At 38.5% G+C, this 25,990-nt stretch overlaps 1 protein-coding gene across 6 annotated transcripts in view; it reads left to right on the top strand.

The window, feature by feature from the left end:
- The window catches only part of VPS41 (VPS41 subunit of HOPS complex), a 230,393-nt gene that overhangs the window by 17,361 nt on the left and 187,042 nt on the right, over window positions 1-25,990 (top strand). For all 6 annotated transcript variants that reach the window (XR_008383629.1, XR_008383626.1, XR_008383627.1 and 3 more), the window contains one exon: window positions 22,633-22,740. Coding sequence is in view for 2 of the 6 variants with exons in the window: in XM_053608791.1 (XP_053464766.1) it covers window positions 22,633-22,740 (108 nt within the window). In the remaining 4 variants the exon portion in view is untranslated. The remainder of the gene's footprint in view (window positions 1-22,632; window positions 22,741-25,990) is intronic.

Here is a 25,990-nt window from a genome sequence, read left to right on the forward strand (position 1 = left end):
GCCTTTTTTATTGTATTCTATATTTTCAATAAAGCCAAATTTGTTTTTACTTTAATATACATTTCTTATTGAGATATTTAAATGTTTTTGAAATTTTTAGATAACTATAGATTCACACATGCAGTTATAAGAAATAACTCAGAGATTCTGTATACCCTTCACTCACTTCCTAAAAGGTAGTGTCCTATGTGACTAATACAGTATCATACCGATAAATCAGTATGGATGCAATCTACAGACATTATTTGGATTTTACCAGTAGCACATGTAACTCACTGTGTGTATGAATGTGTACTTAGTTCTGTGCAATTTTATCACGTGTGAAGAGTCACGTAACCACCACTGAAGTCAAGATACCAGATAGTTTCAACACAAGGCTCCCTCCTGTTATTTCCATGATGGCAGACACTCCCTCCCCTACCTTCCACCCCTGGCAACCACTTACTCTGTTATTCATGCCTGTAATTTTGTTATTTTATGCATGTTGTATGAACAAATAGAACCATACAGTGTGTAACCTTTTCAGTTGCCTTTTTTTTTTTTTACTCTGCCAATCTTTTAATTGGACCATTCACATTGAGAGTAATAATTATTGCAATGTTAGGCCTTAAGTCTGCCATTTTTTCTTCTCTGCGTTTCTCTTGTTTTACATTTCCAGTGTTTGTCTTTTCTTCCTTTCTGTGAGTTACTTGACCATGACTTATTTATAGTGTTTTTTATTTACTATGTAGTTTTCTCAGTGGTTGCTCTAAGTATTAAAATATGTATACATAACTTATCACAGTCTGCAGGTGTCCGTGATGTTTTGCCACTTCTGGTCAAGTGTAGAAACCTTACTTCATTTATCCTCCTTACTTTTTAAGGACAATTGTTTAAATATTTACATAGATTGAGCACCACATCAGTTGGTATTATACTTTTTGCTTCAACTATCAAAATTATTTTTAAAATGCATGAAAAAAGGATAATCTATTATATTTATTATACTTATCCCTATTTTCATTCATTTCTGTGTTGTCCTTTTAAAAGTTGTATGCCACCTTTGGGCTCCTTTACTTTTTAAGAATGTGTCTGCAAGTGACAAATTCTCCTAGTTTTTTTTTTTAAGCTGAGAATGTCTTTATTTCTCCTTTGTTTTTGTGGGATATTTTCACCAGATATAGCAGTTCATGTGCCACTTCCTTCTGACCTGTTGTTTTAAAGGAGAAATCTGTTGCCATTGGAATTGGTGCCCATGAGTAATGTGCTGTGTTTCCCTAGCTGCTTTCAAGAATTTTTTTAAATTTAGTTTTCACAAGTTTAATTATGCTGTCTCTTGGCGTGGATTTCTTTGATTTATTTTACTTGGGACTTGCTCAGTTTCTTGAATCAGTAGGTTTAGGCCCTTTACCAAATCTAGAAAGTTTTCTGCCAGTATTTCTCTAAATACTTTGTAATTCCAGCTCTCTCCTCTCCTTGTGGAACTCTAGTGTTTATGAAGGATAGCCCTTTTGTTACTGGTATGGAGGCTTCTGAGACTTTAATTTTTCTTATGTTCAGAGGTGGTGAATTCTGTTTATCTGTCTTGAGGTTTACTTGTTCTGTCCTTCCTTATCCCTGCTCTGCTGTTGAGCCCATCCAGTGAGTTATTTCTTTTGGTTATTGTATTTTGCAGTTCTGAAAAAAATTTCGTAATAAATTCTGTTTTTTTGCTGAGAAGTCCTGTTGTTTGAAGAGAATTTATAATTGCTTGTTGAAGCTCTTTTCTAATGGCCTCTGTAAAATTCTTGTCAGATAATTCCCACATCTGATTCATTTCTTTTTACACATTTTTTAATTGAAATTTTATTTTATTTCCTTTTTAAAAAATTTCAGGTTAATTTATCGGCACAATGATTAGATTAGATTGTTTGCATTTGTTAGGCAAAGTCCAAGTAGTAGTTGAGCCCTTCACCCAGGTGTGCCATATACCCCCTACATTGTACCCATTAGGTGAGAGTTTACCAATCTCCCTCCCTTCTGTCCTCCTCCCCCCCACTTGAATTTAACTGTGTTTTTTTCTTGTGTGGGCATGTAATTGTTCATCTACTAGTTTCATATTAGTATTGAGTATACTGAATGTTTGCTTTTCCATTCTTGAGATACTTTTTTAGAAGGATGTTTTCCAAATCCATCCAGGTAAATACAGAAAGTATAAAGCGTCCATATTTCTTTATGGCTGAATAGTATTCCATGGTGTACATATACCATAGTTTATCCATTCATGAGTTGATGGGTACTTCAGTTGTTTCCACATCTTGACAATTGTGAATTGAGCTGCAGTAAACATTCTAGTGCATCATGTATCTCGCTCAGTTGCCCTGGGGTTGAGTGCTGTGGTGTCATAGCTCACAGCAGCCTCAAACTCTTGGGTTCAAGAATCCTCTTGTCTCAGCCTCCCAAGTAGCTGGGACTATAGGAGTCCACCACAATGCCTGACTAGTTTCTCTATTTTTAGTAGAGATGGGTTCTCGCTCTTCCTCAGGCTGGTCTCAAGCTCCTGAGTTTAAAGAGTCCACGTGCTTGGACCTCCCAGAGTGCCAGGATTATAGGTGTGAGCCACCACGGTGGACCATCATATGCATTTTAATGATGCAAGATCATATTTAAATCATGAATCAACAATTACTTTACCATGTGTTGTGCTGAGTGCTTTTACATGGATTAGCTTCAACATGGACCACAGTCCTATCAGGTAGTATATTAGGCAGGTTAAACTGAAGTACCAAACAGTTCTCAGACTGTAGGAGCTCAACACAACACAGGTATATTTATGAGTACAATCAGTAGTGAGACATCAACAATACAGAAATGTCATTTTCTGTAGGGTCTTTCCAACTTGTGGAGCACAAACAGTGTGCTGTGGAATACATTGGTCGTAGAGCTGGAAACACAGCAGCTTCACTTCATGGAGATATGTGTATATTTTAAATCCTGCTTAGTCTGAATAGGTTCTCGATGTATATATATAGAAGTACACCCCACTTTTCTTAGAAGAGTTTAGTGTGTTGTATGTAAAGAACTTGACGGTAGAGGCATCAAATTGCTATTCAAACATTTCAAGATTTCAACAAAGAGCAAAACAAGACCAGAGAAAGCACCAGGCTAGAGAAGAGTGGCCAGGAAAGAGAAGAGACCAAAGAGAAATTGGAATGTACTGAGGTCTGCTTTGCACTACCAGCCGAGGGTCCCCGTGACCTTTAGTGATTTACGAGTGCAACTGAATAGCTAAACCAAGGCTTATTCTGGCTGGCTTGTGTTTTGCTGAAGCCAAGATTGCTCACACGTTGCATTACCCAGTGCCCAGGCCAAGATATGTTACAACCGAGCAGTTAATTACTGTCAAACCTGTCTTTATATTTTTTGTTACCGTTCTTAAAAAAAAAAAACATGCCTCTTAAGCAGATGTCCATTTAGATGTGGTTTAATTCTTCCAGATATCCCAGTTAGGAGGCCTTGGATACATTAGATAGATAAATCTTAATAAAACCAAGTGAACTGACAAGTACTTGAAGCTATTTCAAATAAAACTGTTGCTGTTTATATTGAAGGAGTAACTAATTTTACATTAAATTAAATTAATTTTAAAATAAAATACAACTTCTAGGTTCAAAAGCTGAGTTCTTTTCCAGTTTTGTTAAAATGAAAACCAGTGATTGTGAGAAAGCAAGAGATAACTTTTTAAATCAGAAAATGCATCACACAAAAATCATTTATTTATCTCACCTGGTGGGTAGAACATTATGAATCATTTATTGAAACTTAAATTGATTCTTTACATGTATTAATTTTAATAAACAAATTTAGTGCTACTAGTAACCCAAATGGTAATGTACCTGTTGTAAGATTGATTGCTAAGGAAAATGGAACACAGGGTTATAATGTTATATTCTTCCACATAGCCCTTGGATTACAAACTTGCTCTGATTTAATGAGCTATTAATATTAACAAGTTCTGCTGATTATTGCATGATACTGGCATGAATAAATATTCCTTTTGATGCATATATTACAAAAATTGTATATTTGGAAACTGAAGTAGAAATGCTCTGGAAATACTGTTTTTGAATTGATATTTCTACTATTGGTTTGAGATTGAGAGATGAACATGACTCTCCTCGGTGTGAAATATCTTTGAATAGAATTTATAATTTCACTACTTAGGATAGAAAATATTTTAGGTAGTCCAAAATTGATTGATTATTTATTCATTCAACAAATATTTATTGAATACTGTTATGTTCGGGATGCTATACAAATAGCCAACGTTTGATGAGGTTGGTAGACAATAAACAAGACATTTAAGTATAATATCAAATGGTTATAAATGTTTTGGATTAAAAAATAACATTAGGTAAATGAAATATGGAGGGAGCTGAGGAGTTGATGTTTTATCATGGTTGGTCATTGAAGGCCTCTCTGATAAGGTGGCATTTGAGTAAATATCTGATGTAGAAGTCTCACAGATAAAAGGGAAAACATATACGAGAATGACAGTGAAGCTGAGAAATATGGATGGCAAAGAATGTAGAGCCTGTCAGTCAATTTGTGGACTTTTTTTTTTAAGTCAAGGTCTCCCCTGTTGTCTGGGGTAGAGTGCAGTGGTCTGGTGTAGCTCACTGCAGCATCACACTCCTCGGCTCAAGCAATCCTGCCTCAGCCTCCAGAGTAGGAGGGGCTACTGGCTTGTGTCCCCATGCCCAGCTAGTTTTTCTGTTTTCAGTAGTGACTGGGTCTTGCTCTTAGGCTGGTCTCAAACTCCTGAGCTCAAGTGATCCTCCCATCTCAGCCTAGAGTGCTAGGATTACAGATGTGAAGCACTATGCCTGGCCCGGTATTGGTTTTTTATTGTGAGTGAGCTGGAAAGTCTTGGGAGGGTCTTTATTTCAGTAAGATTTCAGCAAGATCACTCTGGATGCTGTTTCAAAAACGAGTCTGAGAGGGACAACTGGGAAGCGGGGAAATGAGTTTGGAGGCTTTGGTAAAACTCTGGCAAGAGGAATAAAGGGTTTAGAGTATTTTTTTTTTTTTTTTTTTATCTTTTTGAAGTATAACAACAGACTTCCTGACTGGGACATGGGGCTGTAAGTGAAAGAAATGAACCCTGATGAACAGTGGGGAAGGTGCAGGTGCTCTTCACTGGGATTGAAGACTGTGGCTAGAGCTGCTTTGGTGCTCAGGGCGAGGTGATGGTGGTGAGGAGGTAGATCAGAAGGCCCATTCTGCATATTTCACTTTGCAGATGTCAATTAGATATCCAAGTGGAATGGTCTAGTAGGTAGTTGGATAACGAAGACTAGTTCAGGTCTGAGCTGGAGGTAAGAATTTATGAGTCATCATCGAGATGATATTTAAAACCATGAAATTGGATGAGATCATTTAGCAGATGAGAACAGATGAAGACTGATGCCTGAACTACCACATTTAAGACGTACAATCGAAGAGGGGAGATCAGCAAAGGAGACTGAGCAGGAGTAGCCAGCCAGGCAGGAGGAGAAACTGAGAGAGCGGTGCTGCCATTTGTTCAAGTTTATGTTCGGTAAGATAATGGAGGTAAACTCAGAAGGGAGGAAGTGAGTTCTGCATTTCTGCAGTTTGAACTTGGGACTAGCACACATAATAGTAATAGATTCAGGTTCTGACATTCACTGGATAGCTCCAGATACTGTGCTTTGTGCCTTATATGCATTTATTACATTGAATTCTTACAGAAATTCTCTGTGGTGTCTATCATCCCCTTTTCACAAAAGCTGAGGTAACTGAGGTGGAGGTAACTTGTCCAGTGTCCATGGGCTACGTATGGTGCAAGGGCCATCAGAAAACTTTAATTTTGTACCTGGTGACTTGATTATGAATTCCAGCAGGACTTTGGATAATTCTCCTTCTTCTTTCTTTAAGGACATTTGTGAATTTTAGCTAGATAGTTGCTCACCCTTATTTCTCGTATCTCTTAACAGCAGCTCCTGGATTTTTTTCCTATTATTTGACTACTTCCTCCATTAAATACATTTCAATGTGGCAGTTTGTGAAATGATTCTTCTGAGCTTGTGACTTGCTGTTGAGGCAAATCCCCAGGGTGACCAGCTCCGGGAGGAGGTCACCTGCGCTTGGTAGGGGAGGATGGGAGATGCATGAGTGAAGCTGGGAGGGAGGCAGCTGCTGTTCAGTTTCTCACTTGAGGATGTTAATTTTTGGAATCCCTCTTTCCTGTAATTTGTATGGTGTCCTCAGAGTTTGCTCTGAGGAAGGAGGACCAGCAGCCGAAGTGGGCGCTCTGTCTTGGCAGAAGCTGTGTTTTGTTCTTTCCATAGTTAATACCGCTTCCAAATACCATCATACCACCAACGATCTATTTATTACGTTTTCTCTTTCCTTGTCTTCGTTTGGCTAGAATGTCTAAATTGGTATTGAAGAAAGCAGAAGTGATAGTTGGCACCTGTGGGTTTCCTGCTGCTGGGAATGCTTCTCTTACTTCATTGTTAGGAATTATTCTTGGCTTCTGATTGTAAATCGATCATTCTCAGCTCTTCATTCTTGGCTGTATGGAAGAGAAACTTCTTTATTTACTGAGAGGTTTTTTTTTTTTTTTTTTACTCAGAAACTGTGGTTTTTTTCTTTGACCTGTCGGTGAAGTCAGATTTCTTAATATTCGGTAGTTGCATTTTTACAGTATTTGATCTTAAATGTTTTCTATTGATATATGCTGGGTTTGGTTTATGATGTGTATCATTTTTACATTTAAATTCCTATATAAGATGCCTGCATGTGTGTATTTTTCTTTTTGGTGTACCTTTTGGGAGTTGGGGTGTCAAAGTTGTGCTGTGTTTTCAAAATGAATTGGGGAGTCATTATGTTGCCTTGTTATGGGACAGTTCAGATAACTAAGAATTTTGTATTCTTTGAAGGTTTTTAATAGAACTTGCCGCTAAAGCAGTCTGGGCTAGTTAGTACCGTTCTACAGGAGATAGTCTTTTGATGACTTTTATTTTGTGGTTATTTTATTCTATTTGTCTTTCAAAAAGTACTAACACTTGGACTTATTAATCATATCATTTTCTGGTTTATTAAGTCATTGTTTACTTTCACATTTACTGGTTTTTCTCTGGTCCTCTGCTGTGCCTACCTTCCTGCTATCAGGGTTCCCTTGGTCCTGCCGCCCTCCAGGCTGGGACCACCAGACCGTGGTTAGTGTATTGCCCAAGTGGTAGTGTTATCGACCTCCTAGTGGAGATTTTTCCATGTTCTTGGTGTTGTGGAAAAGAATTTCAGGATGCCCCATAAGTCAATCAAGCAAAAGCTTTACTGAAAGTGAAAGTATACTCTCATGAAAGAGAGCAGTGTAGTGCTTGTGCTGAGAGGAAGTAGACTCGGGCCTTTTGTCCTCTTACTAATTGAAGGGAGGAATTGAAGGCGAAGGGGTTGGTTTTCACTAAAAATTTGGGTAGTAATTCCTAGAATTGGGTTTCCTCCAGCTTTTATACTTAATATGGTTATTTTGGAACTGTCATGGTGATTTCAAGGGTGGAGAAACTTTAAAACCTCAATGTAAATGATATTGTCATGAGCCAAAGTTCTTGTTAGGTGGCAGAGATAGCTGACAAGCCCTTTGAAGCTGGTTCTTGCCTGTGATTTTCAGCCTTTCTGATTAGCCTCTGCGTAAAAGTTTAACACCTGCCCTTGACCTTCAAGCCCCTACGTCCCATCTCAGCCCTGTCTCCTGATTTCCTATTCTAATAGTAGGGGTTTAGAATCTCTGCCTGTGGAAGAAAGATGATCACCAGGGCTAAATTACATGGAGTGTGGAGAAACAGTGGGGAGTGGCTACAGGCATAGTTGCCCTCTTCTGGAAAACAGTCCCTCGGGGTAGTGCAGGCGTCTGCCCAGTGGAATTGGGGTAGGCATCACGTCATGGACGCAGGGCATTGGTGGAAGAGCTAGACAGCGTCTACCTTTTATTTGGGTGGTTCATGTTTTCTTGGAACAAATGGGGGTGTGTCATGAATTAAAAATCAGTCAACAAATGTGTGTCAGTTTCTTCTTGATTTTGGTAGTTATTTTAATTTTTATACTATTGTGTTTATCTGTTTCTTTGTGGAAATTATTGAGAAGCTGTAAGAGGCTTAGGTGAGGGCGGCTGGCAAGGTACCTCTTTGCACTTGGAAATGCTTGCTAAATATTTAATATCTAAAACAAAATAATTTCAGGAACTTTCGCATTTTCCTTTTTAATATAATAGCATACAAATTAGAAATAAATGTCAGTTTTTCTGAAAAGTGAGTTTGCAGGACCTCTGTTTGGTATACCACTAGGAGCTGCTAGAACTTCACTGCTCTCACTTCATCTGTGATTCTCAGTCCCTGTTTCAGAATTGCCGCTCCCTTTCTTCTGTTTAGTGCCTTTACCTCCTTGTACCCACTTTCCCCACCCCCTTCCCTGTGTGTCTGTAAAATAACACATAGTTCAGATGATCTCCATGCGTCCTTTTGGTTGAAATTCTGTGGTTTGGGTTTTGCTTTGTTGAAATATAAACGAGAATGTCTCAGAAAAGCTGCTTACCAAACCTCGTCTGCTGTCATGGCGTGCGTTTGTTTTCACTGGTCTTTATTAGGCACCCACAGTTCTGTTAGGTGAAGTTCAGAACAATGAAAAGGTATAAACCCTGCTTCTGAGGATCTTGTGATCACCCAGGGATATTGGGAGGAAAGGAAAAGAGGGTGATGTTGGCTTTAGTGGCGGAAATTGTCCACCTGAATGGCATAGCCTGAAGATTGGTGAGGTTATTCCATATGGCTAGAAGGAAATGAAAAGCTTATTTGCTTTTCTTATTTTTTTTTCTTCCTCTATATATTCTTATCGCTTTCCCAATATAAAATAAATGATGGGAGTTGATCCTGTTTATGGTCTGTGGCTTAGGGCATGGGAACCTTCACCTTATTTTTTCCTTCTTGAATTGAACATGAAATTCTGATACCACAGGGCACAGGAGAGACCAAGGTTTATGAAGACTGCATATCTTGTGACTCTTAAGTAGAACTCCTCAATTATTAGGGGCTCAACTTTTACTTACTTTTCTGTCAGAGTGTTAGGGTAAGGAAAGCAGCTTTGAGAGATAAGAACCTCAGTTGAGTAGATACAAAGTTTCAAGAGGATGTTGAATAACAGCTTTGAAAATAGCATTTATTTTTATAATAAATATGATACATGTTTGTTTTAGAAAATACTGGCAATAGCTCTCAACAGTGATTTTTCTTTGCTGTCTTCTTTAAAGGTCACAGCAACTCTGTGATATGGGTCCTATTGTGGCCCCCATTTTACAGATGTCTTTAAGAAACAAGCTTAGGGAGGCTATTGTTTCGGTGTTCTTCTAATCTTTCCCTCCACATGTGCATACACACTTCTTAAAATGTTTATCATACTAAGCAGCTTTTATGACCTAGTGTTTTACCTAACAAGACATTGTGAGAATTTCCCTTTGTTTTTAAGTTGTCATTGAAAACAAATTTTAATGTCTGTTAATATTATATTTTGTCCTGTGAAGTTTCTTTAATGCAGGGTTTCTCCGCCTTGGTTTCTTCTGGCCTTTGGAGGCAGATAGTTTTTTTTTTTGTTTGTTTGTTTTTTTATTTTATTTTATTTATTACTTCTTTTAATTTATTTTTATTGTTAAATCATAGCTGGGTACATTGGTGCAATCAAGGGGTACAATGTGTGGGTTTCATATACAATCTGAAATATTCTCATCAAACTGTTCAACATACCCTTCCTGGCATTTTCTTAGTTACTGTATGTAGGCATTTGTATTCTGCATTTAGTAAATTTCGCCTCTACCCATTCTAAGATGCACTGTAGGTGTGGCCCCACCTATTACCCTCCCTTCACCAAAACCTCCCCCTTCCCTTCCCTTCCTGGGCCCTTTCCCCATAGTCTTGTGCTATAGTTGGGTTATAGTCTTCATGTGAAAGCTATAAATTAGCTTCATAGTAGAGCTGAGTACATTGGATACTTTTTCTTCCATTCCTGAGATACTTTGCTAAGAAGAATATGTTCCAGCTCCATCCATGTAAACATGAAAGAGGTAAAGTCTCCATCTTTCTTTAAGGCTGCAGGTAGCACAATTTGCTAGTCCACTCGTGGGTCGATGAGCACTTGGGCTTCTTCCATGACTTAGCAATTATGAATTGGGCTGCAATAAACATTCTGGTACAGATGTCTTTGTTATATTGTGACTTTTGGTCTTCTGGGTATAAACCTAGTAAAGGAATTATATGATCAAATGGCAGGTCTATTTTTAGGTCTCTAAGTATTCTCCAAACATCCTTCCAAAAGGAACGTATTAGTGTGCATTCCCAGCAGCAGTGTAGAAGTGTGCCCTTTTCTCCACATCCACGCCAACATCTCTGGTTTTGGGATTTTGTTATGTGGGCTACTCTTACTGGGGTTAGGTGATATCTCAAAGTAGTTTTGATTTGCATTTCTCTGATGATTAAGGATGATGAGCTTTTTTTCATGTGTTTGTAGATTGTGCATCTGTCTTCTTTAGAAAAGTTTCTCTTCAAGTCCCTTGCCCACCCTGAGATGGGTCACATGTTCTTTTCTTGTTAATACATTTGAGTTCTCTGTGGATTCTGGTTGTTAGACCTTTATTGGAGGTATAACCTGCAAATATTTTCTCCCATTCTGAGGGCTGTCTGCTTGCTTTACTTACTATGTTGTTGGCTGTGCAGAAGCTTTTTAGTTTGATCAGGTCCCAGTAGTGTATTTTTGATACTGCTTCAATTGCCTGGGGAGTCCTCCTCATAAAATATTCACCCAGGCCGATTCCTTCAAGAGTTTTCCCTGCACTTTCTTCAAGTATTTTTATAGTTTCATGTCTTAAGTTTAAATCTTTTATCCAGTGAGAGTCTATCTTAGTTAATGGTGAAAGGTGTGGGTGCAGTTTCAATCTTCTGCAGGTTGCCAGCCAGTTTACCCAGCACCATTTGTTAAATAGGGAATCTTTTCCCCACTGAATGTTTTAATTGGTTTGTCAAAGATCAAATAACGGTAAGTAGCTGGATTCATCTCTTGGTTCTCTATTCTGTTCCAGACATCTACTTCTCTGCTTTTGTGCCAATACCATGCTGTTTTGATCACTATCGATTTATAGTACAGTCTCAGGTCTAGTAGCGTGATTCCTCCTGCTTTGTTTTTATTGCAAAGTAATGTTTTGGCTATTCGATGTTTTTTCTGATTTCATATAAAATGAAGTATTATTTTTTCAAGGTCTTTAAAATATGATAATGGAGCTTTAATAGAAATTGCATTAAAATTATATATTGCTTTGGGTAGTATGTAGTATGGACATTTTAACAATGTTGATTCTTCCCAGCCATGAGCATGGTATGTTTTTCCATCTGTTAACATCTTCAGCTATTTCTTTTCTTAAAGTTTCATAGTTCTCTTTGTAGAGATCTTTCACATCCTTTGTTAGGTATACTCCCAAATATTTCATCTTCTTTGGCACTACTGTGAAAGGAATAGAGTCCTTGACTGTTTTTTCGGCTTGGTTATTGTTGGTATATATAAAGGCTACAGATTTATGGGTGTTGATTTTGTAGTTTGAGACATTGCTGTATTCCTTGATCACTTCTAAAAGTTTTGTAGTAGAAGCCCTAGTGTTTTCCAGATATACGATCATATCATCTGGGAAGAGTGAAAGTTTGATCTCTTCTGACCCTATCTGGATACCCTTGATTGCATTTTCTTCCCTAATTGCAATGGCTAAAACTTCCATTACAATGTTAAAGAGCAATGGAGACAATGGGCATCCTGGCCTGGTTCCTGATCTAAGTGGAAATGATTTCAGTTTAACTCCATTCAATACGATATTGGCTGTGGGTTTGCTATAGATGGCCTCTATTAGTTTAAAAAATGTCCCTTCTGTACCAATTTTCTTAAGTGTTCTGATCATGAAGGGATGCTGGATATTATCAAAAGCTTTTTCTCCATCAATTGAAAGAATCATATGGCCTTATTTTTTAGTTTGTTTATGTGTTAAATTACATTTATAGATTTACGTGTATTGAACCAGCCTTGAGACCCTGGGATAAATCCGACTTGGTCATGGTGTATAATTTTTTTGATGTGTTGTTGGATTCTGTTTATTAGGATCTTATTGAGTATTTTTAGCATCTATATTCATTAGTGATATTGGTCTATAATTTTCTTTTCTTGTTGGGTCTTTCCCTGGTTTGGGGATCAAGGTGATGTTTGCTTTGTAGAATGTGTTGGGTAATATTCCTTCTTTTTCTGTATTTTGGAAGAGGTTTAGTAGTATAGGTACTAGTTCTTCTTTAAAGGTTTGGTAGAATTGTGACGTAAAGCCATCTGGTCCTGGGCTTTTCTTTTTATGGAGATTTTGTATAGTTGATGCTATTTCAGAACTTGATATAGGCCTGTTCAACATTTCCACTTCGTTCTGGCTAAGTCTTGGTTGGTAGCGTACTCCAGGTATTGGTTGATTTCTTTCAGATTTTCATATTTCTGAGAGTAGAGTTTCTTGTAGTATTTGTTAGGGATTTTTTGAATTTCTGAGGGGTCTGTTGTTATTTCATCGTTATCATTTCTGATTGATGAAATTAGAGATTTTACTCTTTTTTTCCTGGTTAGGTTGGCCAAAGGTTTATGTTCTGGGGGAGTGTTCTTGTGCACTTTAGCTTGTGCAGCATCACCCTTGGCCTCTACCTGCTGGATGCAAGCAGCTGTGTTCCTCCACTCACTGTGACAACAAAAATAAACTCTAGACATTGCCAAATAAATATCCTTGGAGAACACAATCACCTCTGTTTGAGAAGCATTTTTTAACCATGTGTATTTTAAGGTTTTAAAAATAATATATGGATGTGAGTTGATTCATGGTGAATTTTCTACTTGAAAAAGTAGACCTATGCCTTCTGGATTACATTTCTCAATTCCTAATTTCAGCTGCTTTTTTATTAATATATTTTTTTCCTTAATAGCAGTATTGCATGAAAGTTGAAAATTTAACGTATTTGCATTCATAACAATGTTCAGCAGTCCGATGGAAAGGCATCCTGGGAGCTTTGACCATAGTTGTTTTGTTGTGGATGAATTCCATTATCTTCATGTCACTTTCATAAAGTTTGGTCATTGATGCAGCTGTAATACCTTGTGTTATTAATGGAAACGAGAAGTTACTCATTCAGCTTGTTTTATATAGTTTTCTTGATATGTTTTGACACTTTAAAGGATTTAGAAAGCCATCTTTCCTAGAAGATAGTCATCTTTTTGTACAAGTAAAATGATCTTTCTGTAATAAAACTATAGCTTATAATAATTGATAGTCACAGTTGCCCTTTTAAGGAAGTACCATTCATCTGGGGGCAGGGAGTGGGAAGTAACAGCTAATTAAAGACATTAGTCCTCAATTAATTTGAACTTTACCCCCAGGGTCTTTTTTATGTATGTTTTTCCTCATAGTGTATCACTCCTACCTTTTCAGGAAAAGTTCAAGATCATTGTGAAATATTTGGAAATGTCCTATATTCATGTATATTTATGATACCATTATAGTTTCAAATAAAGATGTATGCCAGATTACATATAGTTTTTCAGTATCTGTATTGAGTTTTTTGATAGTACCCCGTGATAGTGATGAGATCTGTTCTTTAAAATATTGTTAGTTGTGTTTTTGAGTTGCAAATTATATGTTTGGTTGAAATACTGTTAATTTTAGTTATTTTTTTAAATATTTTTTTTTGAGACAGTGTCTCATCAGTCGCCCTGGGGTTGAGTGCCATGGTGTCACAGCTCACAGCAACCTCAACTCTTGGCCTTAAGTAGTTCTTTTGCCTCAGCCTCCCAAGTAGTTGGGACTACAGGCCCCACCAAACACCCCGCTATTTTTTTTTTAGAGATGGGGGAATCGCTTCTAGCTCAGGATGGTCTCGAGCTCCTGAGCTCAGGCTGTCCACCCACCTTGGCCTCTCAGAGTTCTAGGATTACAGGTATGAGGCACCCAGCCAGCCCTTTAGTTATGCTTTTTAAAACATATATATATTTTATAGTTGGCACCATCTATATGTTGTTTTATTTTTCTATTCTTTCTCTATCTTCTTTAATAAATAGTAAGTGAAAAGAAATAGTATAATATGTCATGGGACTTCTAAACTGAATTATTTGTGAAGATAAATTTTTTAAATACAAATTTTCTAAAATTCAAATGTTCCATTATTGGATTTTGATAGCTTTTTTAATATGCTGAACTTACAAGATTGGCTACTAATTTTGAATATTTCAAGGTAATTAGAGTTCTAGGGAGAATGTTCTAGAGGAAGAAAGCCTTTATTTTATGCCGTCATACCCCTGGTTGATTATTGATTTGCTTTTTATTAATAGTTGGTTTTTTACTGTGGAGGTTCAAGTTGCATAAAAGCCTTTTTTTTTTTTTTTAAACAATGGGAATATCTTTTGAAGATGTTAGTGTTTCCTTATTGTATCTAGCTTTAAAACATTGGATATTTATTAAAAGGGTTTGCCCCTAGTCAGGTGTAGTTGATGACATGAAACCAAGTGAGCTATTTATCTCACTGAAATTTCTGGAGGGTCAGCTGAGGTCTTTCTCATAGGTGAAGGCAGATAGGACAACGTCCATCTCCATCGAGTGAGATTCTGAAAGCCTAGGAGAGCTCAACTGGTGGTATTTTACACCCACTTAATTTGGACTTAAGAGATTTCTCACCTCTTCGTTATATCATTGTGTTATGTGAAAACTAAACGAAATTGTATATTAATAAAGAAATGGTTTCCAGAAATGAAATTTTAAGTTCTGCATAAATAGTTACAATAGAAAATATAATGATCTTTCTGTTAACCCCTGGAATTCATGTGACCCACATTTTAAAAATAAAATGCAAGGCTTCAAGAGTGTAACAGTGGTATATAAAATGTACTAACGTGGAAGATTTATAAAATGAAAACAGAATGAAAAATGTTACATCCTTCGAATTTAAACACACACAGACAAGAAATTCCTTGTACGCAGATTTTAAATGATCAGGTAAAAAGGAAAGTGCAGTATTCTTACTGGTATACAAGTCTAAGGTAGGTTAACAGGATTTGCTCCATGGAAATTTGCCCTACGGTAACAAAGTAATAACAGTAACAAATTACTAAATGGTTTTTCAGACAGAAATCTTTAATTGCTTTAATTTGTTATCCCCCAAAGTAATGTTTTCCTCTTCCAAATCCAAAACTCAGTAAGAATGATTGTGATATGACATTCATTTTCCGATAGTGTTTAGAATTCTGTAGGACGCTTTAAAGAACTTGTCTTTAATTAAAAGTGCTATACACTTAGTAAAAATCCGTGTTAGTTGAGGAATTGATTCTTTTTTAAAGGAAAGCTGCAAATTTTTCTTGTATGGGTAAATGTCACTCTGTTCATATCTTCACTTAGCTGCAAGTCAGGACGTGTACTGTTCCACTAGGTTGTCATAGAAACGCAGTTAACTGTCATCTCAACTCAGACTGTTGATGGTTTTATTTGTAGGCTTGTAGGATTATTAAAATTTAACAAAAATTATTGATTTACTTTTTATTAACACTGGGTTGTTTACCATGGAAGCCCAAACTGCATGAAAGCCTTTTTTTCCCATTTAAGTCTTTTTTTAATTGAAGTGAAACTCTATATTAGTGTACTTGTTTTTTGAAAATGTTTTTTATTTAAAATGTGATATAGAGTCTGCAGCAACAGAATAACCTCCATGAATTGTATTTTTGAATCACTTTCTATTTTCTTTGTTTACAGCAAGGAGGAAAAATCCTTAAAAATTCACCTTTAGCCTGCTTTTAATATAAAAGATAGCTGTCAGAAGGGCGTGAAATGGTACATCAAATGCCTAATATTGGAGTTTTCATTTTATTTATGGTTTCTGAAACCTAGCATGGATGCTTCAGTGAACTGTGTTGTGAAAGTATTTATTTTTGTATATTTATGTGGGAGAAATTATTTAGCTTTCACTTATAAATAAGACAGGAAAACCTTATTTACAGTAACTTTATCTAATGGTCCGTGGATGAGTGCTTTTATGCAAAATAGCGAAGAGGCTAGAATTAACTTTTCACATTGGCTGCACATTTGATGTCCAGACTCGAGCAACATGTGGCATCTTATTATAAAGACTAACACCCAAGATTCAATTTATATTTAACACATTTACTTCAAAATGCACACATCATCTGTGCCACATTTAATGTTAACTTTGTAATGATTTCTATTTCTTGCTTGTAGACACATAAGTGGAAATGTTTATTTGTAGCTTTTTGTAATTTTATTTTTTCAAGTTTCTTTAGACTTTGGTTGTTTGGCTATTTCATATTTTGTATTAAAAACAGGTCACCTGGGGGGGGTATAACAGCTCGTTAGGTTATGTTAGTTTTCGTTAGCTACCTTTTTATGGAAACGTATAGCCATACTTTGGATAGCCAGACTTTATTATACTTTCCTTTTGTTGCTATTAGTTCTTGAAGTTATTCTCAGAATGTTGTTAATTTTAATAGGTACACCATCTTTGTTTTTAATACTGTTACTAAATAAACATCTAATAGCTTCTGTATATTGGGGGAATTATTTGAGGTAATTTATCAGTAGACATGAAATACTGTTTTGTTTTTAAACTAGGTTTATTGTTCTTAAAGTTCTAGTACTATTGTTGCAGCTAGCCAACATGGTGGCCTCCAGTGACACTTACCTCCTATTATTTATGCTTTTGTGTTCACCCCTCCCACACCCACACATGGTGGACCCGTATGACCAACAGAATATCATAAATGACAGTGTGCACCCTCTGAGAGCAGGTCGTGCAACGCGTGGGGCTTCTGCTCTGTGCTCACTTGGATCGTTCACCCTGGAGAAGCTGGGAGAATGTTTTCAGACATTCTTGAGGATACTCAAGCAGCCCTAATGAAGAGGTCCATGAGGCAAGGACTTGCCAGCCTTTTGACTGAGCCAACTTGGAAGCAGATACTCTACTCCCAGTCAAACCTTCTGATGATTGCAGCCCCAGCTGACATCTTGTCTGCAACCCCGTGAGAGATTAATGAACTACCCAGCCAAGCCACTACTGAATTGAAACTCCAAAATAATACATATTTATTGTTGTTTTAAATTGGGAAGTTTTGGTAGCTGGGTGGGGTGGTGTGTGCCTATAGTCCCAACAACTCAGAGAGACTGAACCAGGAGTAGTCTTTGTGTCCAACTTGGGCAAGGCAGGGAGACTTCTATCTATAAAAAAGATAGTAAGAAAATCTATAAGTTTTGGCATAATTTGTTTTGCAGTAGTAAATCCCTAATGTATCTACTAAGTAAACACATTTTTAAACAGTTCCTAATGATGACATAGTTAATCGTTAGTTTTAGGCAGAGAAGAGGCTTCTGTTGTGATTTGTTGAGTCATTTTTACAGGAGACTGGGTAGTGTGTCATACAGATATTGTCTTTAATGCCTTTGTAACTGAATTTGAATTTTAGCTTCACTTAGGCATTGTGCTTGAGGAAATTACTAAGAATTTCTCATCATTGGTTTTTACTGAGAGTCTACAAAATGGGATAATTATACTTAACTTTCCGTAGTATTTTTCTCCCCCTCAGGATAAACTGAGATATCTGATAGTCTTTAGGGTGGTGCTGTTATAATCTGTCATTTCCACGTACCCACAGCTTAACCCCTTTTCCTGTGAATATGCATCCGCAGAGGTGGAGGCTTCTGTGAGCTCTGCCTCCTGTGTCCTTCATGGGCAGAGCACTTGTTACTCCACGAGCCCATTTTCTATTACATAATTTTCCTAATTTTCTTTTGTTTTTCTTTAACTCTGGTTTGCCTTAGATGTGATTTTCTTCATTTTTATCTGGCTTGGGATTGTAGAGCTGCTTGAATTTGTGGTTTGATGTCTTACTCATTTTAGAAAAGCTGTTACCTGTCTGAGTGTTGGTTCTGTTCCTTCCCATCTTTCCTTTCCCCTCTGAAACTGTACTTAAAAGGATGTTAGACCTTTTTACTTTGCTCTGCATGTCTCATACATTTCTATATTTTTCAGACATTTTTCTTTTTCTTTTCTGAACTTCCCTCTGGATATTTTTTAACCTGGTTTCCATTTCACTGATCTTATTTTCTTCTTTGCCAGTCTTCTGTTAACTGTCTATTGACCTCTTAATTTCAGTTATACCTTTCAGCATACAAATTTTCATTTGATTCTTTTTTACAGATTATAACTCTTTGTTGAAAATTTTCATTCATCTAGCTTTTGGGTCATTTGGTTCTCTACCATGGCCTTCCTAGTAGATTTGTACTGAATCCTGTATTGTAAATGAAAAATTGTAGGAGCCCCAGTAACTTTCTCCAAAAGAAGTCTTCCTTCTCTTCACTACACAGACATGTTGGGGTTACACATCTTATTTACGCAGGAATTGAACTGAGTTGCAACTCTGTTAAGTTTGGCAGGTTGTTGGTCCTGTATGGATAAGGGGTTCCAGTTAAGTCTCTGGTGTGCACCAGCACACAATTTCCTGACAGCTCCTAAACTAATTCTTACCTTCTCAGCCCAGGCAGCTGGTTTACATTTCTGAGGCATTCTGTTTATTTTTTAGCGTCAGACCCTATGCAGCTTTAGAAACTGACAATTTGTCTTAACGGGAAGAAGGGAGTGTGTAACACGTTTACTTCTCTGCCTCTCTCTTCCACTAGGATGTTGTCCCCACAGGTCTCCAACCTTGTCACTCTGTCCCCTTACGTGCCACAAGGTTTGCTGCTTTCCCTGTCCCTGGCAGTGGCTGTCTTCCTAGGGTTCTCAGCCTCTTGTCAGTAAATGCCTCCAGGAAGAAGGTGGCTGTGGAAGGCCAACTCACCTCTCTGCAGTTTCCCCACCACCCTGGCGTCTTCTGGTTCAGGTTGCCACACCAGCACTTCAATGTCCTGGACAGATGTTGTATATTTCATTAAGCTTTACTAGTTATCTGGGTCAGCACTGATGTACCTCAAGCTACTCTAATATTGGCTGGAGTGTGAAGACTGTACAATTACTTACTTAATTTTAAACTATTAAGGGGGAGATGTTTGTTTTTGTTACATGGGTGCGCTCTGTAATGCTGAAGTCAGGGTTTTTAATGTGCCTGCCGACAGGACAGAGTTCGCTGTGCCCAGTAAGTCTGTTTCCCATCCCCCGTTGCCCTCCTTTCAGTTCCCAAAGTCCTGTCCGTCTCTTTGTGCCCATGTTCACCCATCGTTACCTCCCAACTATTACAACATGTGGTGTTTGTTTTCCCATACTTAAAGATAACTTAGGGTAATGGTCTCTACTTCCATCTAAGTTAATGGATGTTATTTAATCCCATTTTATGACTGACTAATACTCCACAGTGTGTGTGTATGTGTGTACAGTCTGCAGAATATTATCAAAATGATATTTAATGGTTTTCTCGTTAACTTACCCATAATCCTATATATTTCTATCATTGGACATGGATTATTTTTGTTGTTGTTGTTTGCGACACCCTGGATGGAGTGCCATGCGTCAGAGCTCACAGCAGACTCAAACTCTTTGGGCTTGAGGAATCCTCTTGCCTCAGCTTCCTCAGTGGTTGGGACCACATGTGCCTGCCACAACACCCTGCTAGTTTTAGAGATGGGATCTTGCACTGGCTCAGGCTGTTCTCAAACTCCTGTACTCAAGCAATCCACCTGTCTCAGCCTCCTAGAGTGCTGGGATTACAGGTGTGAGCTGCTGTGCACAGACAGATTACTTTCATCTTTAAAAAATTCTGAAAATTTTTGTCCACTCGTGTTGATGGGTACTTGGGTTGATTCCATATCTTATCCAATTGTAAACTGTGCTGTGATAAACATTTGAACACAAGTGTCTTTTCGATAAAATGATTTTAGATACTGGATAGATAACCCAATAGTAGAATTGCTGTATCAATTAGTAGGTCTACTTTTACCTCTTCAGGAATCCTCTACTATTCTCCATAGAGGTTGTAGAAATTTGCAGTCTCACTGATGGTGTTTCACTACCTTTTTCTCTGCATCCATGCTGGCATCTGTTTTTTGTTTTTTCTTTTTAATGATGGCCATTCTGACTGGGGTAAAATTGTATCTCATTGTGGTTTTAATTTGTATTTCCCTAATGATTAGTGATGTTGAGCATTTTTTTTCACGTCTGTTGGCCATTTTGACTGTCTTCTCAAATTTGTGTTTGTGCTTTCTGCCAACTTTTTGATGGAATTTTTTCTTGCTATTTTGATATACAGTTTACAAATATTTTCTCCCATTCTGCAAATTGTCTATTTACTCTATTTCCTTTGCTGTGAAGAAGCCTTTTAACTTAATTAAATTGTATTTCTTTTTGTGGTTATATTTGCCTTTGGGGTCTTAGTCATAAATTCTTTGCCTAGACCTATGTCTAGAAGGGTTTTACTTACGTTTTGTTTTAGAATATTTATCGTTTCATGCTTTGTACTTATGTGTTTAATCCATCTTGAATTTATTTTTGTGAATGGTGAGAAATAAGTGTCCTATTTCGTTCTTCTGCATGTGGCTGTCCAGTTTTCACAGCACCATGTATTGAATGAGGCACCCTTTCCTCAGTGTATGTTTTTCTCTGCTTTGTCAAAGACCAATTGGTCGTAGCTATATGGTCCTGAATTTATCAATTCCAGGAGTCTTTTGATGCAGTCTTTAGGATATTCTTCATGCAGGATCATACCATCAGCAAACAGTGATATTTGATGCCCCCTTTTTCCTTCTCTTTCCTGATTGTTTTGGCTAGGACTTCTAGAACTGTGTTGAATTCTAGTGGTGACAGTGGGTTCCCTGTCTTGTGCCAGTTCTTAGGGGGAGGGCTTTCAACTTTTCCCAGTTCAATATGATGTTGGCTATGGGTTTGTCAGATATGGCTTTTATAATTTTGAGGTATATTCTTTCCATGCCTAGTTTGTTGAGAGTCTTTATCATCAAGGGATGCTGAATTTTGCCGAATGCTGCTTCTGCATCTCTTTAGATGATTACATAGTTTTTGCTTTTGCTTCTGTTTATGTGGTGAGTCATATTTATGGGTTTACATATTTTGAACCATCCTTGCATCCCTGGATGAAACCCACCGATCATGGTGAATTATCTTTTTGATGTGCTGCTGAATTAGATTTATTTGCTAGTGTCCTGCATCAATGTTCATAAGGGATATTTGTGTTTTCTTTGTTCTTTTACTTTCCTGACTTTGGTATCGAGATGGTACTGGTGGCATGCCTGTCCGTAGGGTTATGGGTCCTCTGGGGAGTGGATCTCTCTGAGTGTGGTGGCGGATGTGTTGCACGGTGGAAGGGGCGTCTTGTTCTGCTGTTTGGCAGGCTAGGCTGCGGGGCCTGGGCCACTGGATGGCTAGAGTTCTGTTTCAAACTAGCTCCTGCTGGGATTGCTACTGTGGGACCTCTGGAGTAGCATTGGCACTTGGTCCATTTGAATTCCCTGGGGAGAGGGGAAGGCGTGGCTCCTGGTTATGAGTGTGGGAGAACATCTGCGTTCCTTGTTTCTTCTCCATCCCAAAAAGGATTGATGGGGAGGCAGTGGCTGCAAAGCTGAATCCTGCGTAGGCCAGATGCTCCAGAGGTCTGAAAGCTCAGAGTGCTGTCAGCTGTGGCAACCTGAGAAACGAGGCCAGTGTGTCCCTGCTGAGCCTGCTCTCTGATCGACCTTCACGATACTGTCTCCGGGCCATTCTCCTGATCAGTGCTGAGGCCCGTGGTGGTAGTGGTACGGGCCCTCACACCTGGAGTCCGCATGTCTGTGTGGGGCCCTGATGTTCTCTCCTTATCCCTTCTCCATGTATGGGCATCCCCCAAGGTACCACCTATCTGCGTGAGTGTCTCCCTCCCTCACTCTTGGCATCTCTGGGGGCCTCCCTGATGATTGACAGTGCTCTCTCCAAGAGGCTCCATCTGCAGGTGGGCATCTGCTTGCAGCTTTTGATCCTTTCCTTGAGAGCAGCGTGTGTGGGCTGCTTCTAGTCTATTATTTTCACCTTCCTTCTCCTGTCCATTTATTTTTGAAGGAAGTGTCAATGACTGGATTATTTTTGTGGATTTCTGTTTTGGCCAGATTCATGCTATCAGAGTTTTTAATCTATGAACTTTTTTGTTTCTCATTACTTATTGATATAAAATAAAATATTACTCTGAATTATTGTAATAATTTTTACAACTGTCCTAGATTTATTAATTCATGTTCATTATAGTCAATTTTATTAATTACTAACCATATTCCATAACTGTAAGGAATGAAAATACTGCATGAACCTGTACCAAGCAGTAAGGTTGAGCATACGAAGTTGGTGGCAGTACAAGTCTGTAGACCCCCGTTTTCAACTTCTGGGTTTATTTTGCCGGTGAAACTGCAGTAATTGGTATACACTCGGCAAAATGAAACACAAAGCTCTTAACTGTTAGCTCTAGTTGTAGTTATTGACAATCATTGAAGAAACCATTGCTGGTTCCCCTCTGAGAAGTGTTTAGAGTCTGTCGAAGCAGACCCGCGACATCTGTCCTTTCTCTCTGCTTTTCATGCAGGAGGAGGAGAGTGAGGAGGAGCCCAAGCTGAAGTATGAACGGCTTTCCAATGGGGTGACGGAGATCCTTCAGAAGGACGCAGCCAGCTGTATGACAGTCCATGACAAGGTAAGGGAGCATTTCCAGAGGACTCTTCTGTAAGCCATTCCTGTTGTAAGTTTGTTTGTGCTTTGCAGTCCTGATGCTTTTGGGGGTGGATTTCTTACAGTGTTGGTGTTTCCCTGCATCGACTCCCTTGTTCCCTCACCAAAAAAGGACAAAACTACTACCAAAAATACTTTGTATATGTATACACACCCATTCACACACATACAATACAAGAGTATATTAAGTAGAATTTAGATAGTGATCCATGTGGAAATTCAATCACTGAATTCAAGTTACAAAGATTTGGTTAGGAACATGGTAAGATTTTAGAAAGTGTGAAGCTCAGTGCTCTTAAGAGGTAGAAGAGATTATATGACAAGTGTTTGGAATCAGTCAAAATGCCTCAAATTATTACTTCTATATCATGAGTGAATGTTTAGATTCCACATCTGAGTTCTTGCTGTAAGAAAGCTCCCACCGACTTTCTGAGTCCAGGCCAAGTACTGAATAGCACTGTTAGCTTATTAGCGGACCAGAACAGTCGTGTGGTAGACGGAATAATGCTGGAGGCCAGGAGTTTCGGCCATCACTCTCTCCCGTCCGTCCTTCCTCAGTAGGCGAACTCCTTGCTCTGATCCGTCTCCTGCCTTTATCCTTTGTTACCAGCCGAGCTGAGCACCCACCCACCTGCCTTTTTACTTGAGACTTTGTTTCATTGTAAATAGATTCTCGGACTCAAAACCAGTAGCATTTGTGCTCTCTCTTGTTTTGTCCGAGACCCCCTCCTGAGAGATGCCTGGTGCAACATCACAGACCCCTGCTTCCTGTCACTCCCCTCCCCTCGAAGGCTGGTTTTGTAGTTCTTCAACCTAATTTGATTCCAGTGACTTCCCCCCTTCCCTATTTCGTGTCCCCACTGGTAAGGCCATATGCTGCATGGTGTCAGCACTCGGAACAGGAGGATCCCCACCTCCAGACCCCCACTGAGCTTTTAAGCTTTTGTGTTCATTTTCCCACAAACCTTGTTCTCTGACTCAGTGGAGTCCTGATCTCCAGTCCATTTCTTTTCTTTTTTCCTGTATCTGTGAAATGATTAATTATTCTAACTCTTACTTTATCAGCATCTGGATTCTTTTATGTCTCTGCTTCCCACTATGCCCCCCAGCCAAATTCTCCACTCTGAACAGTGCTCTGATGCCCAGGGCAGCTGTGTGCTGGTCACGTGCCTTACACGCCTAGGCAAATCTGCCACTAGAAGTGCTATTATTTATCCATTCTTCCTCAGCTCCTTTTGTCCTTAGTCCCCTGCTCAGCCACTGTCCCTTTTATTCAAGGACATCGAAACCATTCCATCTTTACCCACAGGACTTTCTTATTCCCTTCATCTTGTTTCCTCCCTTCTCTCCCAGAGTTAGATGCTATATCATGGGGTATGCCTGAAGTTGCTTCCAGGGAGGGACCTCCGGATCTACTTGCTGTCTGTACAGATTTGCCTATTGGGGATATTTGATTAAACTGTAACCATATATTTTTAAACCTCATTCCGGCTTCTTTCACTTAGTGTTTTTGCAGTTCATCTGTGACATGGCATCGGCACTTGTTCCTTCTAGAGTATTCCGTTGTACGTACACACTGCATTTTATCTTATCCATGCAGTTTATGGACATCCTGATCTTAAATTGTCAAGACCTGTCGGGATACCAGTCTCTTATTTTCTGGATCATGAGATGAGATTCCCTTCTGTTTCTTTCATATTCCTTTATATCCATTTTTCCCTTACATGTTGGATTTCCCAGAACTTGGGCCATCCATCTACATTTCATCTTAATTTGTACTTTCTCTTGGTTTTATTTTTTATTATTTTCATTATATTAAGACAGAGTCTATCTCTGTTGCCCTGGGTAGAGTGCCTTGGTGTCATCACAGCTCACAGCAACCTCAAACTCTTGGGCTCAAGTGATCTTCTTGGCTCAGCCTCCTGTGTAGCTGGGACTACAGGCACCCACCATGTGCCCAGCTTTTCTCTTGGTTTTAATCTCATGACTTCTGTGACTACCTACATACTGACTCACACCTGAATGATATATGAATTTATCTAGATGGCTCCTAAACATCTCTACCTTTGTTCTTTTTTTGCCTAAACCTCAGTGTGTCAACATAATGAAATCATCTTCATTTCCTTCTAAACTGGCACCTGTTTTTTGTCCTCTATTTCATTTGGTGGCATCATCATCTCCTTTGTCGTCCGTCTTAATCAGCGGTTCTCAACCTGCGGGTCGTGACCCCTTTGGGGGTCTCTTGCACATAAGATACATTACAATTCGTAACAGTAGCAAAATTACAGTTATGAAGTAGTAACAAAAATAATTTTATGGTAGGGGTTCACCACAACATGAGGAACTGTATTAAAGGGTTGTGGCATTAGGAAGGTTGAGATCCACTGAGCTAAATCAAATATGACTCCTCCCCTTCCACCCAGGCCCTCCCTCCCTCCCTCAGTCCTGGTGATTTTCTTGCCATCCTTATTCTATCTTAGGTCTCCATTTTCTCCTGCTTGACTTGGTAAATAGGGAGATCTCTTCTGCCTCTGATTTTCCTACTTTAAACCCAGCTGCCACCTGCTTGCCAGAATAATGTGCTGAAAAATACAGATTTTAAAACTCTTTTGTGATTTTCATCATCTGGTGAAGTCTGGGCTCCTTAATGTTCTATGTAAGGCCCACCAAGATCTTGCTCCCTATATATAAGGGGACTTCAAAAAGTTCATGGAAAAATGGAAGTAAAACATAAAATTTAAAAATATAAACTTTATTTCTCAAGGTTAAGATACTTTTGTTAAGTGAAGATACCAGCCACTTACTCCATCTCTAAAGAACTGAGGATCCTGGGAATTTAACCATTTCATTTTAGTCTTTTTTACATTATTAACTGAAGAAAAATTGGTACTCTTTTAAAGATTTTTTTAAGATTAGAAAACAAAAAGGAGTCAGAAGTCACAAATGAGGACTATAAGGTAGATACCTAATGATTTCCCATTGAAACTCTCTCAAAGTTAATGAGAGGAATTAGCAAGAGCACTGTTCTGGGGAAAGACCCTCTGGTGAAGCTTTCCTGGGTGTTATTCTGCTAAATCTTTGACTAATTTTCTCAAAACTTATAATAAACAAACATGATTGTTCTTTGGCCCCTCAGAAACCCAACAAGCAAAATGCCTTGAGCATCCCAAATAACTGTTGCCAGGACTTTTGCTCTTGTCTGTTGCTCTTTGGTG

The sequence above is a fragment of the Nycticebus coucang genome, chromosome 11 (assembly GCF_027406575.1).
Source record: "Nycticebus coucang isolate mNycCou1 chromosome 11, mNycCou1.pri, whole genome shotgun sequence".
NCBI lineage: Eukaryota > Metazoa > Chordata > Mammalia > Primates > Lorisidae > Nycticebus > Nycticebus coucang.